The sequence below is a fragment of the Arvicanthis niloticus genome, chromosome 7 (assembly GCF_011762505.2).
Source record: "Arvicanthis niloticus isolate mArvNil1 chromosome 7, mArvNil1.pat.X, whole genome shotgun sequence".
NCBI classification, from domain to species: domain Eukaryota; kingdom Metazoa; phylum Chordata; class Mammalia; order Rodentia; family Muridae; genus Arvicanthis; species Arvicanthis niloticus.
Window position 1 is genome coordinate 64,384,068 of NC_047664.1, and position 16,938 is coordinate 64,401,005.

A 16,938-nucleotide genomic window follows, 5' to 3' on the forward strand; every position below is an offset into this window, starting at 1 on the left:
AGTGGAAATTCAACTTAAAATGGATTGCTGTTGGCTAGGCAACAGTCATAATGAATTGCTATTGCCTACGTGCTTACACTGTCAGCATTTCCTGTGAGTTATTTACACCTACAGCTCTACAGACGAGCTTGTCAGTTAAGACAGTTTACAGTGGGTTTCAGCTGAAAGAGAAGAAAACAGATCAGTGAGATACTGATAAAAATCTGTGTCTGGAAAACCTTTAAGAAAACTGTTTTTCCTATGTAAAATAAAAAGATTAAATCGTTATTAAACAATATATCATAATTTAGGACACAGAAATTTGCTCTGAGAAATAGAGGATAGGGGGAAGTTCACATTTTAAAACTGATAACATGCTCTAATTTTTAAATGCTAAAAAAAAAAGTAACTTTACTGTTTTTCGTTAGAGCATCTCCTAAGAAAAATCATTACTAAGAGGTTTCACAAAGCCTTACTCTTGCTCAAAGGATCTGTAGATGAGATGCATCCACTAGGCAGACAATTACTACATCATTTTGATGTGTCTGTCCATTTTTTCTCAGTGTTTTCATAGTTTTATCACCAAATACATTTTCCAAAAAAAAAAAAAATCTGTTTTCCAGTATGGGAGCTTGGAAACAATGTTTGGCTCATTCTTTCCTCTCATTTTCTAAATAGTATAGGTATAGAAAGCTTTGAAAGCTTAAAATAAAGCAGGATTTTTTATTTTTTATTTTATATTATTTTATTTTATTTTATTTTATTAGCAAAACAGACGATAAAGGGTACTCCATACAATCCACAGCCAGGAATAGACTCCTTATGAACCAATGAAACTGCACTGCTAGAAAGATGTTTGAAAGCTCTCATATTACCAGTGTAAGTGGTAAGTGAAATGCAAGAGAGGAATTGATAAGACATCAGACCATGGGACATCTTTAATGAAGACCGAGGTCACAAACAAGGCGCCTGGGGCGGGGGAGTGTGAAGGCAGGAAGCCTACAGTAAGGTTCGGGGCCACAGAGTTCAGCCAGTTTTAATTGGTTCCCCAAATGGAAATTTACACTAAAAATGTAGATTTTTTAACTTCTCTTGAAGAATCAAAAGACCTGCTGACCTTGTGATCATGAGAAGCAAGTCTACATCGCAAAGCTGTCTGCCTTTATTTGGTCAGAGCATTCTTTGTTGTTGTTGTTGTTGCTGCTGTTGTTGTTTTTCCCCCAAATGCTGTTCTTCCCTGAGTTGATGACTCAGGAGTTGTGGCCATTGCAAATGTGAGTTTTCTTTCCTCATATCATCGTTGAAAGATAAGCTTCCCTTGAGGTAACCTTAGGATGTCTAAAATAGAAACCTTAGAAAAACACATCCCAGGCGATAATATAAAGCAATCACTGTAAGATTGTTTTATTGTGAGCTGCAGTACAGTAATCATAATATCCACTTCAGCTATTATTGAGTCTTAAACCAAGTCATACCATAAATATTTTTACCATTCTTCTTATTTTAATAGCTATTTTGGGATGCGATTTGCCCCAGACACAGAACTTAATAAAGTAGACAAAATTTATATACTTTTGGAGCTTACAATATGATTTTAGAGGTAGGTCATACCCAAATAGTAATAGTATTTAACATGTATACAAGTGGGTATGTGTGCATATGTATGAGAGATACAGAAGGACAGAGAGAAAGAGAGAGAGGGAAAGAGAGAGATCTGTATGTGCACTATGTATATGCATATGTGGCATTTCTACTATGCATATAGCATACTTAGTTATAAGTAAATATACGATGCTTCTTCTGGAGTACATTCATGCATACCCATACATGTACTCTTGTTTTAACATATACATGCATCATTATATTAAAAACATATGAACTTATTGATAATGTATCTCTAAAGTCTAAAATAGTCGTTCTTTATGTCTAGCTTAAATTATTAAATTTGCATTGAAAATGGAGAAAATGCTTTTCTGCTACCCTCAATCGTATGTGTTCATGTGGAAGGAGATTACAACCTTCCTGTTCCAACCCACCCAACCAAGGCACACAGTCTGCCTGGTGATAGGGATAACTTATCGGGTGTACTTGGAAGGGGTCATCAGCCTCAGGGACCCTGCACTGTCATCCTGGCTTTCACTTTATGTAGGCCGTCATTCAGAAACTGGAAATCTGTTCTGCTCCTCCTAGCTGAGAAACCCTGGGAAATCCCAATCTGTGTGTAATCTTCCAAGCCTGACATGTTTTCTAAACTAATAAAAGTAGTATTTGTCATCATTTTGTCTGACTCCTATCAATCTGCCCATTCATTTCAAACTAAGTGCCACATTTAGGGTATTGGAACAAACAATATTTTATGGTAGAGAATAGTCAGGAAAAGGAACAGTTTTGATTGGTAACTCAAAAAAAAAAAAAGTCTTTTTTTAAACAAGCGACATTTAAGCTGAGAGATGAAGGAGTGGGTGTGAGCTTTGCGCCGCTCATACTTGGGGGAGGCAAAGATGTGTTTCAGGCAAAGAAGAACATTTGGGAAACCTTAGAGGGAGCAAGAAGCAGAAACCTTGGAGGAACTAAAAGAAAAAAATATAAAACAGAACAAGTGGGAAGAGTGGGTTGCCATAATAAGTAGTGTCTTGCAAGCCACACACGGCGGGTGGGGTTTTATAAGAAGGAAGTACAAAGGCTTGAAGGGTTTAAGAAGGAAAACCGTGGTTACTTTAATTTGCCCATTTACATAATCTTCAGTTCCTGATAGAAAGTACTTCAGCTGAGCGAATTTCAATACATGGAGGTGTGATTGCGAAGGTATTAATTGCAACAACACGGACATGAGTCTGTAGGCTTTCGTGTATGCAGAAGTCCAAGGTCTATGCAGAAATTAATGGACATTTGCGAATGTCCAGGTTGTACCTTAGAAACAAAATGTATGAACAAGTCAGTGGCACTACAGCTTTAAAAAAAAAAATACAGATTTTTGTATTTGATACCCCTGTAGAGACTTCACTTAGTGTATACTTCCAGTGTCTGCAATAAAGTTGTAATAAATTAATAAATTAAGGATCTATGTGTTTGATTAAGTCTGAGATTGCCTGTGTGAGTGTGTGTGATTGTGTGTGTGTGTGTGTGTGTGTGTAGAAATAAATGCAACTGCCATTCCCAAACCTAGTCCCTAAATGTAGTTTAGAGAACAAAGAAGAAAAGGATAAAAATGTCCCAGCTACTCATGAAAATTTTGGTTAATCTGGGAATAGAGCTGCTAACTCAGTACTTCTTTGCTGCTAAGCGTGCCAGAAATTGGGACTTAGATCGACAAGCTCTTCAGTCACCAGCTTAGTTCATTGGTTGTTGTTACGCATATACCAGCCTTGCCTCAGTTCTTCCTCTAGGAAACGAATACCCATGTCAGTGTTTTTCTTATCTGGAGAGGTAATGTTCTTAACTCTCTCTAAAACACATGGTACCACTCCTCTGTGAGTGAAGTCTGACACACATCTCAGTTCTGCCCAACAGCAGGTGCCGACCTTCAAAGACATACCGCACAAGCCTGCACTTCCTTCAGTCCACATGGTTTCCGTAGCATCCGGTGTGATGGTTTTATATTTTTTCCTGTGGAAGTGCTCACATCCCCACTACTGTAGCTTTGGTCTGGTTTACCAATCAAAACACAACGTCTGCCCTGTAGGTTTTATGAGCCTTTTTCAGAAAGCCACAGTAGTCACGCCTGATTGAGCTGTTCGTTCTTCCACCTAAAGAGGAACTACCCCTCATACATCCACTGAGATGTAAATGCCTGGATTTATTTTTTTCAATAGACTTTCTAGGGCATCAGAGAGATTTTTCTTCCATTGATTTCCCCCCAGGAGAAAAATCAGAAAAGTAAAACACTACAGAAACTAATCCTTTCTCTCTATGCTCTGGATAAAGACAGTTTTTCCTTGGCAATATGTTTTAAAAACCATGAACTTATCTCATTTGATCATCTTCATGAAGTACACTGTACATAGCGTGCTTGCCAATAAGAGTGCATCTCATAAGTAATCAGATGGGCAAATGCTTTTATCTAGCACCTACCCAGTCCTAATTTGATTTTGAATTTACCTTGCTTCTACTTAAAATATATATGGATTCCCCTGACTTTCCATCTTGTATCTATGATAAAAATATGCTAATCTATGCAAAAATATTTACTCTGACCTAACATACAAGATAGGTATCAGTTAACTGCACACAAATCTTACTGATCCTCTCAGCACCTTTTTCCCAAAAGCCTGGGATAATGGGTAGGGCAGAGAGGGGGCTACACAGTTTCTTTCCCTTTGCTCCACACTTAGCTGCTATTACAGGTCAGGTCAAGGGGAGAAAGAGACTGAGAAACAAGCCAGTGTTTAGGCTGTGAATACAGTTGTAATTGTTTGGTACTTTCACTTTCAACTCCACCCCCACTCGCACACACCCTCTAACTCCAGCTCTGGTGTGGGGATGCTGGGAATACACTGTCAGCAGATTTTAACATCCCTTTTAAGCCCCTTGAAGCATCCTTTCTTTAATAAACATACCATCTTCTACAGACACCATAGATAACGTGAGTAAGAATAACAATACAAACTTTTAGCAAAGTGAACTATTTGGTAGACGTGAGTTAGAATAGCAGCATAACATTCTGCCAAGAGGACTATCTTCATAGCATGCATGTTCTTGTAGGTGACATATTTCCTAACGTCTACCCAATCCCAAACTGAGTAGACCGACTATCCCTTTAACCTTCACATCGGCATTAGGGCTTGCACTGCATTGTCGGTCTCATTTCCCAGCTAATGGTTCCTAAAGGTATAAGAGTTTAAGTAACCTATGCAGAATCACCCAAGTTGTAAACAGTAGATCTGCAACTGAAGCTGGAGAGCCCTGTGGATACAGAGGCTCGTTCACTATAATTACTACATCAACCTAACTCCCTGGAGATGCAGTGTTATTAGCTTAACTGGTGACTGGAAGTAGGCTATTTTTTTTTTTTTTCATCCATCAGCGATGTTGCCCAGATAACAGACATTAACAGCAGCTTTCATCTTAGTTATTGATAGACATCTTCAACTGAGTGAGACATGTTCTGGGTACAGGCCTACACATGACTATAATCATTTTATTAAACAATGTGGAACAAGGACAAGAACCAAGTCTTCAAAGTATTCTCATCTGCAAAGAATTCTAGCTAGTACTTTACACACATTTTCACACATTTTATCCATACTATAGCCAGCCACACCCTGATCAAAATTTCTGTTGATTGTTAAGGAAAACCATCCTTTATTTAGCTATGATTCCTTAGAGTCAAGCTACAAATATGGAATACTAGTTTACATATTTCTTCCTGTGAGCCCTAGAAATTATTGCTCATACCAGCTCAGGAGAAAGAAAAATAGGATGAGTTAATCACATTGCTGGGAAGGTCACAATGTGTGACAATGTCACAAACCACATTAGCACCATGTAACATCAAAGCAACTATACTAGCTAAGTAAGCAAGATAGCCTGTTAGAGCACTGAGCATATGGAAGATCCTGGCTCACAGGCTACATCGATGTCAGTAAGAGGAGATAAAAAAGAACTCAGCCTGAGTACAAGCTCGGTTATTATAATAACAGCTATAATCATAGTTATTATTAATATAGAAAATCAAGATAAGTTCAAGAAGCAAGAGAGAGAGAGAGTCACAAAAAGCGTTTTATTAATGGTTTAAGGTGAATAAGACAGATAGAGCATCAGATACTCACAGAGCTCTTTCTCATGACCCTGTTGGCAACATCAAAGTGGCATTTCCAAACTAGAGTCTCATTTCAGATCGCTGTCTGAGGCTTTAGGAGAGGAGCTCCTTGGTTAAATAATCCTGGAAAATACTTCAATTAACACTCTTTCCTGAAGATTTAATGACACACATCGTACAAAAAGTCTTCAAGGGAATTCCCGGATTCATTTAATCAAGACACCAAACTTATGTCACTGAACTACACTTTCAAAACTGCTGATCTCTGTTAAGAACACTTACTGCTTTTGCAAAGAATCAGTGTTCAGTTCCCAACACCTACATGGTGCCTCACAACCATCTTTAACTCCAGTTCCAGAGGATCTATCATCTTCTTTTGTCTCCTACAAGTACAAAGTATGCACACTTACATGCAGGTAAAAACCTCACACAAGTAAAATAGGTAAACATTTTTGCTTGTTTTGGCTGCTATTCAGGAGGCTTTGTGGTAATATCTCTTCTAAAAGGCTGATTCTAAATAATTATGAAACCCCATAGCCAACAGATGGTAGATACAGAGTCACAGAAGATTATCAAAGATTCTGCTTGCAGAAAAACTATTGAGATTGTTTTTATGGGGAGTAGTCAATAAGAAATTATGTGTATCTATCTATCTACCTATCCATCTATCTATCACCTATCATCTATTTATATATCTATCATCTAATTTTACCTATTTATCTATCTACCTATTTATTTTTGAGAAAAGATATTACTAAGCAGCCTAAGCTGACCTCAAACTTGCAATCTGCCTGCCTCTTTTCTGTCTCCCAAATGCAGGGATAACAAGCATTGCCTATGATGTTGCTCAATGTACAATTACCTTCCAAATGTTACCTATCTGCAGACAGTTTAAAGAACTCTTCAATGTCCATAGACTTCAAGCTAGAAATGAGGTTCAGTCTTGCACACGGACCTGGATAGGTCAGTTGAGCTCCTCATGGAAATGGAAACAGGTAGTCCCTAGAGATAAAGCAAAGACTTATTTTGAGTAAGAATTCTTTTGAAATCCAAGTTACTATATCCAAAAAGTAACTAAGATCATAATGTTCTGTATTATAAAGAATTCAGTTTCAACCATTCATAAGTGTGCATTAACAAATGCCATAACTCATTAAAATGGTGGCAAGGGGGTGAATATGGGAAGAGAGGGAGCTAATATTAAAGTTCGTTTGTGGGGTAGTAAGGGAACCAAATGTAATAAAATCTTCCTAAAATATATACAGATATAAAGGCAATCTAAAAGATATCATTAACCAATGGGGAGAGGTGTAAAGCCTCAACTAGACATCTCTTATTATCAGATGAAGTTTCCAGTACAGGGAATTTTGTTACAACTAATTCAGTTGTTAGCAAAAAGGATTCCATGACAATTCCCAAACAACCCAGACTGCCTACAGAAAGGACAAGGAAGAAGAAAGCATACTCTCTCTGCCTAATTGCTTTTCATGGCAAGTCCATTTCTTCACTGGCATTAAAGCCTACTTCTTTGGGATTCTGGAATATACTGAAGACTAACTGAATCATCTGGTCTTATAGAGATAACAGCTCCTGGATTCTTAGATCTTCTATTAGTAGATAGCCGTTGTTGGACTAGCTAGACAATAGCCTGTGTAAGCCATTATCATCCATCCACTTTATCTGTATCTCTATGTCTATCAATCTGTATCTCTCTATATACAGATATAGATATAATTCTATTAGTTCTGTTCCTCTAGAGAACTCTTACTCATACAGGCTTTGATGTCAGTACTGTTTCTATAGAAACAGAAACATAAGGATGGATTTTTTTAAAGCATCTGGATAAGTCTTTCCAACTAACCAACAAAACACCCAAAGTTACTGAAACCTCTCCAGTTACTGGAACCTCTTATAATAGAGAGTATTGAAATTAATCTACCTTTAACAGTGAACTCAGTGATAACATCAACAGGCTCCAGATGTACATAAACAGCCCAAGTTTTTGAGTGTTACCAGAAAGAGAATTATTCACTACATTAAACATCTCAGCACAAGACTTTTAGTTATGTGAATTTTATAAATTAGGGCTCTTGTTTGGATATAGTAACAGAAGTTAAATTTTAAGAGATAGAAGATTGTTGCCCTCTGTCCTAGGGTTTTACTACTGTGAACAGACACCATGATCAAGGCAGCTCTTATAAACACACCATTTAATTGGGGCTTGCTTACTGGTTCTGAGGTGCAGTGCATCACCATCAAGGTGGGAATGTGGCAGCATCCAGGCAGACATAGTGCAGGCAGAACTAAGAGTTCTATATCTTCATCTAAAGGCCACTAGGAGAAGACTGGCCTCCAGGCAACTAGGACAACATTTAAAGCCCATGCCCACATTAACACATCTACTCCAACAAGGCCACACCTCCTAATAGTGCCATTACCTGGGCCAAGCATCAACATAGCCCAAGACTGCATCAAACTATTCATGTCTGTTGTAGACTAACTATGCTCCTTGACAAAACTAACTTGTTTAATCTATCATATGACAGGACTGGAGATTAAGTGGAACTTTTGAAGGTGATTAAGTCATAAGGCTAAAGAGATTATGAATAAGCTTACTGTCTTCATAAAATAGAACACTGAGCTCTGTGACTCTATTTCTTTTTTTTATTGAATATTTTATTTACATTTCAGATGCCATCCCCTTTCCCCATTTCCTCTCCCTAGAAAACACCTATCCCATGCCCCCTTTTCCTTTTTGCTTTTATACAATTTTTTAAATGTTAATCAAAGGCTTTATAAGTTTCATAATGCTCAATCAGAAGTGTAACCCAATACCCAACCTAGATATATAAACTATCTTTGACTGGTGGAGACACATGAACATCTGCCTTCATGTGCCCCCCTCTTCCTCTCTCTTTCTCTCTCTCATCACCTAGCTTCTCCTCTTCTTCTTCTCCTCCTCTCCTTACTCCATCTCTTTCTCTCAGTACTCCTTTCCCCTTAGCTCCTCCTACATATCACCCTTCCTGTTAAAAAATAAAATTTTTCTCTCAAAATACAATTAGAGCATAATTATGCCTATTTGTACCAGTGAGGTACAAGATAGTCCTAATACCCAGTCCATCATTTTGTTGACTAATCAGAAAGTCTGTCATCTCTCCTAACTAAAACACTTAGTTTTGAACTTGGCTTTTTTCTTGGCTTTAGAATGAATGTCAGCTGAAAACCATCCACTCAGATCTTTTTTCTCAAACTAAATAGCCAGGATTGGCTATGAGACTATAGGTCTTCAACCCCGTCAGAAATCCAGAATTGTTGGGCCTTGGACGAGGTAACTCCATTTAACCTGTTACCTTCAGTCACGTAGGACACAGGTAGAGGGCGTGATTAACAAGTCTCTACCTCCAGAGATTTAAATACTAATGAATTATCAAAAGGCCAGGGGCGTAGCTAATTAAGTTATTCCCTCCCCTTTCTCCCTTCCCTATAAGATTGGTCTCCCCTGGCTTTTGGCGGGAGAAGCGCGTACCACTTACATCCATTAACCAAGTCATGAACAATAAAGCTTTGGAAAACCGGACTCCACGTGTCGCCTGATCTGCCACCGCCAGGTTCCCAGCCTTTGGAAAGTTAAGTCGCCCAGCCACCGCCAGCCCGCGGCGGCTGTATCAATGTGGGATCCTCCGCTGGCGGAGTGGGAAGCCCGCCTGGGACCCTGATGCCAGACCACCTCGGGACCAGCCGCCAGACTCCCTCTCCCCCCCCCCCCCCCCCCGCGAGATTTCTTCCCCACACAGAATGACTGAGTTAACTGAAATTATGGGAAGCACTAAGCATAGCTTCTAAAACTTAGCCAATTTATAGAGACCACTGAACACCTGGACAGTCCCTATACTACCGAATTTTGGAGCATCAAATCTTCAGCCTTCTGGCCCAGAATCATCTGACAGACCTTAGTGATGCAGAATTATTAAGGGATGATTACTCTGTCTAGGCAGATGTAATCAGTCGACTATTCTGCAAGTGTGTCCTTTTCTGGACAGTAATTTGTGTGTAGATGGAAAGACGCAATTCTTGCCTAGTGGCTGTCTCCCCTCAACTGGAGTAACTACAAGGATGCTCAATTTCTTCTTAGAATCCAAGACAGGAAGCTGTCAGGAGCAGACAGGTCTCTAATCAAAATGAACATTAATATAGAAATGCTTGTAATGTGTGACTCTACTTCTACCCTATAAGGATAGGGCGAACAATAGAAGAGTCTTCTCACCAGATGTTAACCTTGTTGCCATAATGATTTTAAACTTCGAGCTCCAGACTATGAGACATTTCTGTTTTTTACCCTACTCTCATGCTAGTCTATGGTGACTTGTTAAAGCACTAGCAGCCAGAATAAAGGCACTGTCTTTATCAACATGAGGTAAACCTCCCATTGACAATTGTGGCTGCTCTTAACCTTCTCCTGTCCATAACACCACCACATCCACATCCTCGATGACAGAAAGGGAAGGAAAGACAGCACAGTCCAAACATTCATAGAGTAGACTAAGAAGTGGGCTATCACTTTAACCCATGGACTTCAGATTAGAATTTAATTAAGCAGCTACATCTACTTTTAAATGTTTTGTAAAATGAGATCTTAATTCTGGCCTTTCACCTTCTATGTTAGTATATCAGGTTCCATTACTAATAAGAGGTTCTCTATGTACAATAACTAGTAGATTTAGTTTCATACTCAAGAACTACAGGCTAGTGATGAAAATCCATACTAAATATTTTAATTCAGATTCAGAGGAGTTAAGCTTGAAATTTCATAGCAATACAAGTTTGATGCAAGAACATAAAGTTTGTGTCAAAACAAGTTCACTCTTGCTAAAGATGGGAGAGAATGAAAACTTTATAGAATCTGGGAAATTATCCCATGATACATTTCAATATTACAAATATCCATGGTATTAATAAGGGATATTAAATTGTAGCTTGTATCTAATCACAAAGGATGTACATTAATCTGAGCCCATTCAGATGTATCTAGTCATTATCTGTCTATAAAGCTAAGAGAATCATCACTGAACTTCTTGGTAGCCCTCTTCCACTTAAACATATACCTGGGAGGAAAATCTGGGTTAGAGCAACTCATTCATAAATCTATGAAGATACAGCTTATCAAAAAGTTTCTGTAGAGAGATACTTGCACACCCATGATGATTTGTTCATAGTCCTTAGAAAATAAAATTAACATATATATGATATATATATATAATTAACACATATATGATATATATATATATATAAATTTTATTTATATATATCATATATAATATATATATATATATATATATATATATATATCAGCTAAAGAAAGAATAAGAAGAATATGGTACATATCCACAAGGGAATTTTATTTAATGGTTAAAAGAAAAGACACATGTCACATTTTCTCTATCATATGTACTTCTTAGCTCAAGTTTTCTGTTTTGTGTATTTAATGTGGAGTATATATGAAGGCTGTTGTGTCCATTTGCAAGCCCCAGAAGACCACCAAGAAGCTGATTCTGATGCAATCACACTAGGTCCATTTTATTCAAGCTCCAGCTTGATGCAGCAGGCATCTGGAGGCACTGAGCCTAGTTTCAAGCAAGTATTTATAGACATGAGCAAACAAGCCAGGGGGTTTCTAGCCTGGCATACATCTGATTAGGGGGCTATTATGGAATTTTGTTGCCCTTTAAAATAATTGGCTGGTGCTAGGAACCAAATCATAAACTGATCTTCTACTTTTCTCTTGATTGGTGGTTGTTGGGAGGTGAAGTGCCAGGGGCAGGCTTGTTAGACAGTAACTGGTGCAAGGTGCAGGCTTATTGGGGAGAAAAACTAAGGTATGAAAAATCCATATAGAAACCACAATTTTGAAGGAAAGATAAATTTAAAACACAGTGTAAAATGAAAAAATGATTTTGAACAGAGGTGCCCTTCACGGGTAGAATGCTTTTTTTAGAAGACATGATTTGCTGAGAAAAAAAAATCGTGTCAAGTATAGACCACCACACTACAACTTATGGGTCAAGGATGCCGCAGAGCTCGCCAACACAATATGAACTATTAGAGTCACTTTTAGTTACACACAATAACTAGATGATAAAATTCTATTACTTTTTAAATCTGCATTTATTTTATGCTGAATTTATTCCCGTGCCATGAGTTTTTGTTTCTTCAGTTTCTTCTGGAATATCTTTTTCTTTTGTGCAACCTCCTCTTCTGGCTTTGGAACAATTGTTCCTTCTCAGTGAGGATCCTCTCAATGTGGCAAGGGGACCTCATGTATGGGTTAGTCCAGCTCTCTAGGTTTGTTGGCGCATCTCAGGTGCCTTATTCACCTCAATGTGTTCAATGACTAGAGAATCTATGTGTAAACCCTTAAGTTCAGCATTATTCTCTGCATTTTTAAACATGTGCTGCAAAAATTGAGTTTTGTTTGGTTTTTTTTTTGTTGTTGTTGTTTGTTTGCTTGTTTTTGCCCCACCATCCAGGGATGGTGGGCCAAAAACAATTCTAGTTTTGAAGACATCTATCACATTGGACGTAAGGTATAGTAGAAATCACCCTTGACTGATTGGGAAACTCCAATTCTGGTTGGGTAGCTTTCAAAATGCCAGAAAGTGCTATTCAATTGGATGGGGGAACTGGTTGGGAATTGGATAGTCTTATACAGCACTGGGCCCTGCATCCTACAGTATTAACCTGTTAGGCAGGTTGTACAATCTGCTGCAGTAGTGGCATGCCTGTTATATGAGTAACCAGCTGCCTTCTGGCTGGGTTAGTGGCCTGCTCCACAGCTGGGAATTCAAGCTTTTTTTACTGGAAATCTCACAGGCTCAAGGGGAGAATCATCCACCCTAGGGACAGAACATGCTGTTACTATTACAATTTTACCAAATAGTGCTGTTTCCAAATCGCCATCTAAAATGTATGTTTCTATTAGTAGATTTGTATTGCCCTCAGCCTTGCTCAGAGACATTTCTTTTCAGTGGAAATGAGTCAATGAAAAGACTCATAATTAGAATTGGTAACTGTTGAGTGCTTAGCCATAAATTGGGCATGTATATCATCTCCCCTCAGGAAACACTACAGAAAAGTAGAAACAAACAAACAAACACACACACACACACACACACACACACACACACACACACACACAATGTAAGAGCTGGAGAACTGGGTAGCATGCTGTGATAATGTTGCCTTAAGACAGGACATGAGCAGCGTTTCACTCATGAATTTATAGCAGCTGTTGTTGCCTTCATAATAATGTGAAATATTCCAACAAGGGTCAGGGAAAACTTTATGTGGCTCCACACCAACTGAGAAGATTTTTGTAGTTGATGACCGCCTGGGGAGTCAGTACCAGTTTTCTTTAGTTGTGTGGTCAATGGTAGATTTCTAGGCTCCAATGGATGACGCCATTTCCATGTGTACTAACTGAACTCAGCAAATTACTAAGATCAGAGAACACTGACAAATTGAAGGGGTTGGGGACCATCTAAGGGGAATTATAGGAGAATTATAATAATTTTGATTATATTAACTAATAAAGAGGAGCACCGAGAATTTGTCACTTGGAGAAGGGTAAGAGAACTGAATCCTGTATTAATATGGCTTCCACTTACTGACACTAGCACTGACATTTTTAACATTGTCATTTACTTCGGTGAATTTTTACCTTTCCAGATATTTTCCAAGGACTTCACTTTTATTGAGAAGAGAACTTCAAATAAGTGGATTTCATTCCTTTTAATACTTTATAACTTTCAAATCCTTTCATATATAATTTTCATTTACTTCTTGGAACTAATGCATATTAATGTAGAGTTGAATGACTTACAATCTTGGGAGCTCAATGTGTCTTTTAATTTATTCTTGTTTGGTTAATGAAATCCAGAGGATTAAACATATTATTTTTGTGGTTGAGAGCTTCTCTCATACTCTGAAGCTATGACGTTTCACTGAATGTTCCTTTTCTAATAAGTTATTTGAATACACAAGTACAATTTTGAGGAATACAGGCTTTGAATTTGTGTGTGGTTTACAAGCAACTAACAATACTCCTTAATATAAAAAGGGAAAATATTTTTCTTTTTAATATATTATAACTCTTGGAGAAAATTATATACTGAATTCTGAGATAGGGGTCACCAAACATTTAAAACATTTTAAAAGAATGCCTCTCCTTTAAATGCAGACATTTTATTTTTGGATTTAGAGAAAATCTACACATATATAGAGGAGAATCTATGCTAATAGTTTTGAAATTACTTTTTTGTCAGAAAAGTTCCTTGTTCAAATGAAATATTTATATAAAATGAAAGTGGAATCAAATAGATAATCTCGGAGAATTAGAGGGTGGTAGGCTGGGGTCTCTCCCCTTCTTGCACTGTGAGTTATCCAGATCACTAAGGTCTACCAATTACAGATTGTTCTTCACATCAGCCCCATAACACAACTCTCTGCAACAGAGTGAGACCTTCAATCAAGTAAACTGCAAAGGAAAAAGATGTTTCCAGTGTGCCTAAAAAATGCTAGAAATTTGACAGAAAATTAACTTGCAAATATAGCAAATAAAACAGCCCAGGATGTAGAGATAGTATCATGAAAGATGTTTTTAGAGGAGAGGGAGAACAGCAAAATGAGCAATGGGACCCATCTGGAGCAACTTTGATGTCTGTCAGCAAGTTCTGACTTTAACTACATGGTCAGCAGGAAGAAGCCACATGCACAGAAGTTTAGTGGCTTTTTAGGTCTTGGGAACTGAAACGAATTAAAACACCTCATTAAAATGCTAAAATATATTTGGAGAGAAGAACAAGATGTGGAAAGACATCTAAGACCCCTTTCATATGTTAGAAATAACTAAAAGCTGAGTGTAGAAGACTGGGTATACAGAGAAAAGCTATCCTATGGAAGTCTTTAAGAAATGGTGAAATAGGTATCACAGGCCCTGAGAGAAAATTGAGTAAATCTAGAGTGACTAAGAGCATAAGCAGTTACCCCCAGGACTGTGGGAGCAAAAGGTAAGAGATCACAATCTCTTTCCAGAACAGCAGTTGGGAGGAAAGGCCTCATCTTGTCTGCCTCATGCTTGTACGTCCAGTGCTTTCCAATTCATGTGTTCTGCAGATGCCACATAAAATTGGGATAAAAATGGGCATTCTTACAGTAAATAAAACCACTGCTCTTCCCTCCCCCCCCTTCCAGATCCACTCCCTTTCTGTTTCCCACTAGAAAAGAATAGGCTTCTGAGAGATAACTACCAAATATGACAAAATAAAATACAATAAGATATAGGAGAAAGAAGGGAACCTGTAATCAGGATATATTATTTGAAAATAGAAGCTACTTTCCCTAATAGAAGAAAAAAGAGGTTGGAAAAGATTATTAATTAGTTTTCTGGTGAATACAGAAACAAAGAAAAAGAAAAATGGACTCTTTTCTGAAAGTTATTTCAAAATCATTTTTCCCAGTATGTACACAGTGGGAGGGAAAATCTACCCCCAAACTGATGCCACTTTCCTTCCTAAAACTAGCTGTGGTGACACCTCACTGAGATTCATGTTCTCAGTACTGCTCAAACATAATCTTTAACAGCCAGATTTTTACGAACTTGAAAATAAAATTGCTTTGTGGTTTTATAGTATTTAATAGAGTGTGACCAGTTTAAAGTTAGCATTAGGTATTCAGGATGATTAATGGCACCGTGTTCTTATGTTTTCATTACTACAAGTTATGAAATGATTTCTCTGCAGTACATAATAGCAACAATATCCACAATAAGGCAATAAATAGCCTCTTCAAAGTGTGAAAAAGTTATTCTCTCCATGTAGTGTAAATCAGACGAGAGAGGTGATAAGCCTTCTCCATGCTCTAGACTCTCTTTTGTGTCCTTATAGAAAAACCCTAAGGGACATAGACATCAGATGGCCAAAACATACCACACAGTGAATGGCTTAGAGTCCCCCAAGTAGAATTAGTAAAATTTTTCTACCCTTAATTTGTATGGAAAATGTAAAACATGAAAGCAAACGATTTAAATATGTTATATAATTGCTCTCAGAAAAAAATAAGCAAATTCTATCAATTCCATCTTTTCAGCAAATGTTTTTCAATACACAGTTTGAGATACCAACATACTAAATAGTTTCACTCACTTAAAACCCAAAAGTACTTTTCTTGACAGATAAAATTTGCGTCTAAAATTAGCTGGGGATTAAATGCTCTCCCCTGTTTCTTGTACGTGAAAACATAAAATTCTAGTACATTTGAAGATGTTCTTACTCTTTTTGTTATTTTTATATGCATCATGCATTATGAATGGCAGGAAGGACAATTGTATGAAAAAATTATCAGTAAGGCAAGTTATACACCAAAAGAGTGACTGGAATTTCAATAACCATTGGCCAAATTTTCTTCTTCTATTTGATATTTGAAACAAAATTATTTGTAATTGTTTTAATGACAAAAAGGAAGTGGGGTCCAACTCTGAAGCCAAACTACATCAGACTCAGTCCCTGCATTTGGCTTGATTTATCCTTTCATTCACCAGATACTCATTGTATTGAGTCAGGGACCAAGCACTCTGTGCTTTAGACAACAGAACAGACAGGAGTTACAGGTGGAAATTACAGCTTCAGATGGATACTTAGAAGACCAGGAGAGAAGTTAGAAGGTAGCTAATCTGAGAAAAACAAATAATCCAGGTGCCAAATTGGATCCATAAAGGAGAAGTCATAGGAACTTGTTTCTTCTATAGAGATAAGTATCTGATATAAGTCTGAAGACTGCCAATGGCCATGACAACAAATAGACCAACTGGAAAAAGACCTCAAGTAAGGGAGAATGATATTATTGTGGGACACAACTAAGGAACACATCATCTTTATATCACTTCATTTGCCTGTCAATCAACTCTTGGAGATGACTCCTGTCTTCAGCAACACTTCTGTGGTACTTTGAATGAGAAATGTCCCCCATAGCTATATGTATTTGGATACGTGATCCCCAACTTGCAGTACTGATCGGGAAAGTTATAGAACCTTTAGAAGATAGAGCATTGATGAAAAAGTACTTTATTTTGAGTGGTGTTTGTGGGTTTAATAGCTCTGTTGAACTTCCGATTTTCTCTTTTGTCGTTTCCTGTGTGTATGAAAATG

At 37.6% G+C, this 16,938-nt stretch overlaps 1 protein-coding gene across 1 annotated transcript in view; it reads right to left on the reverse strand.

Annotated features, from left to right (window-relative positions):
* The window catches only part of LOC143442926 (uncharacterized), a 27,774-nt gene extending 24,215 nt beyond the window's left edge, over positions 1-3,559 (reverse strand). The window contains exon 1 of the mRNA XM_076937707.1: positions 3,515-3,559. Within this exon, the coding sequence (XP_076793822.1) occupies positions 3,515-3,559 (45 nt within the window). The remainder of the gene's footprint in view (positions 1-3,514) is intronic.
* Positions 3,560-16,938: the final 13,379 nt, after the last annotated feature.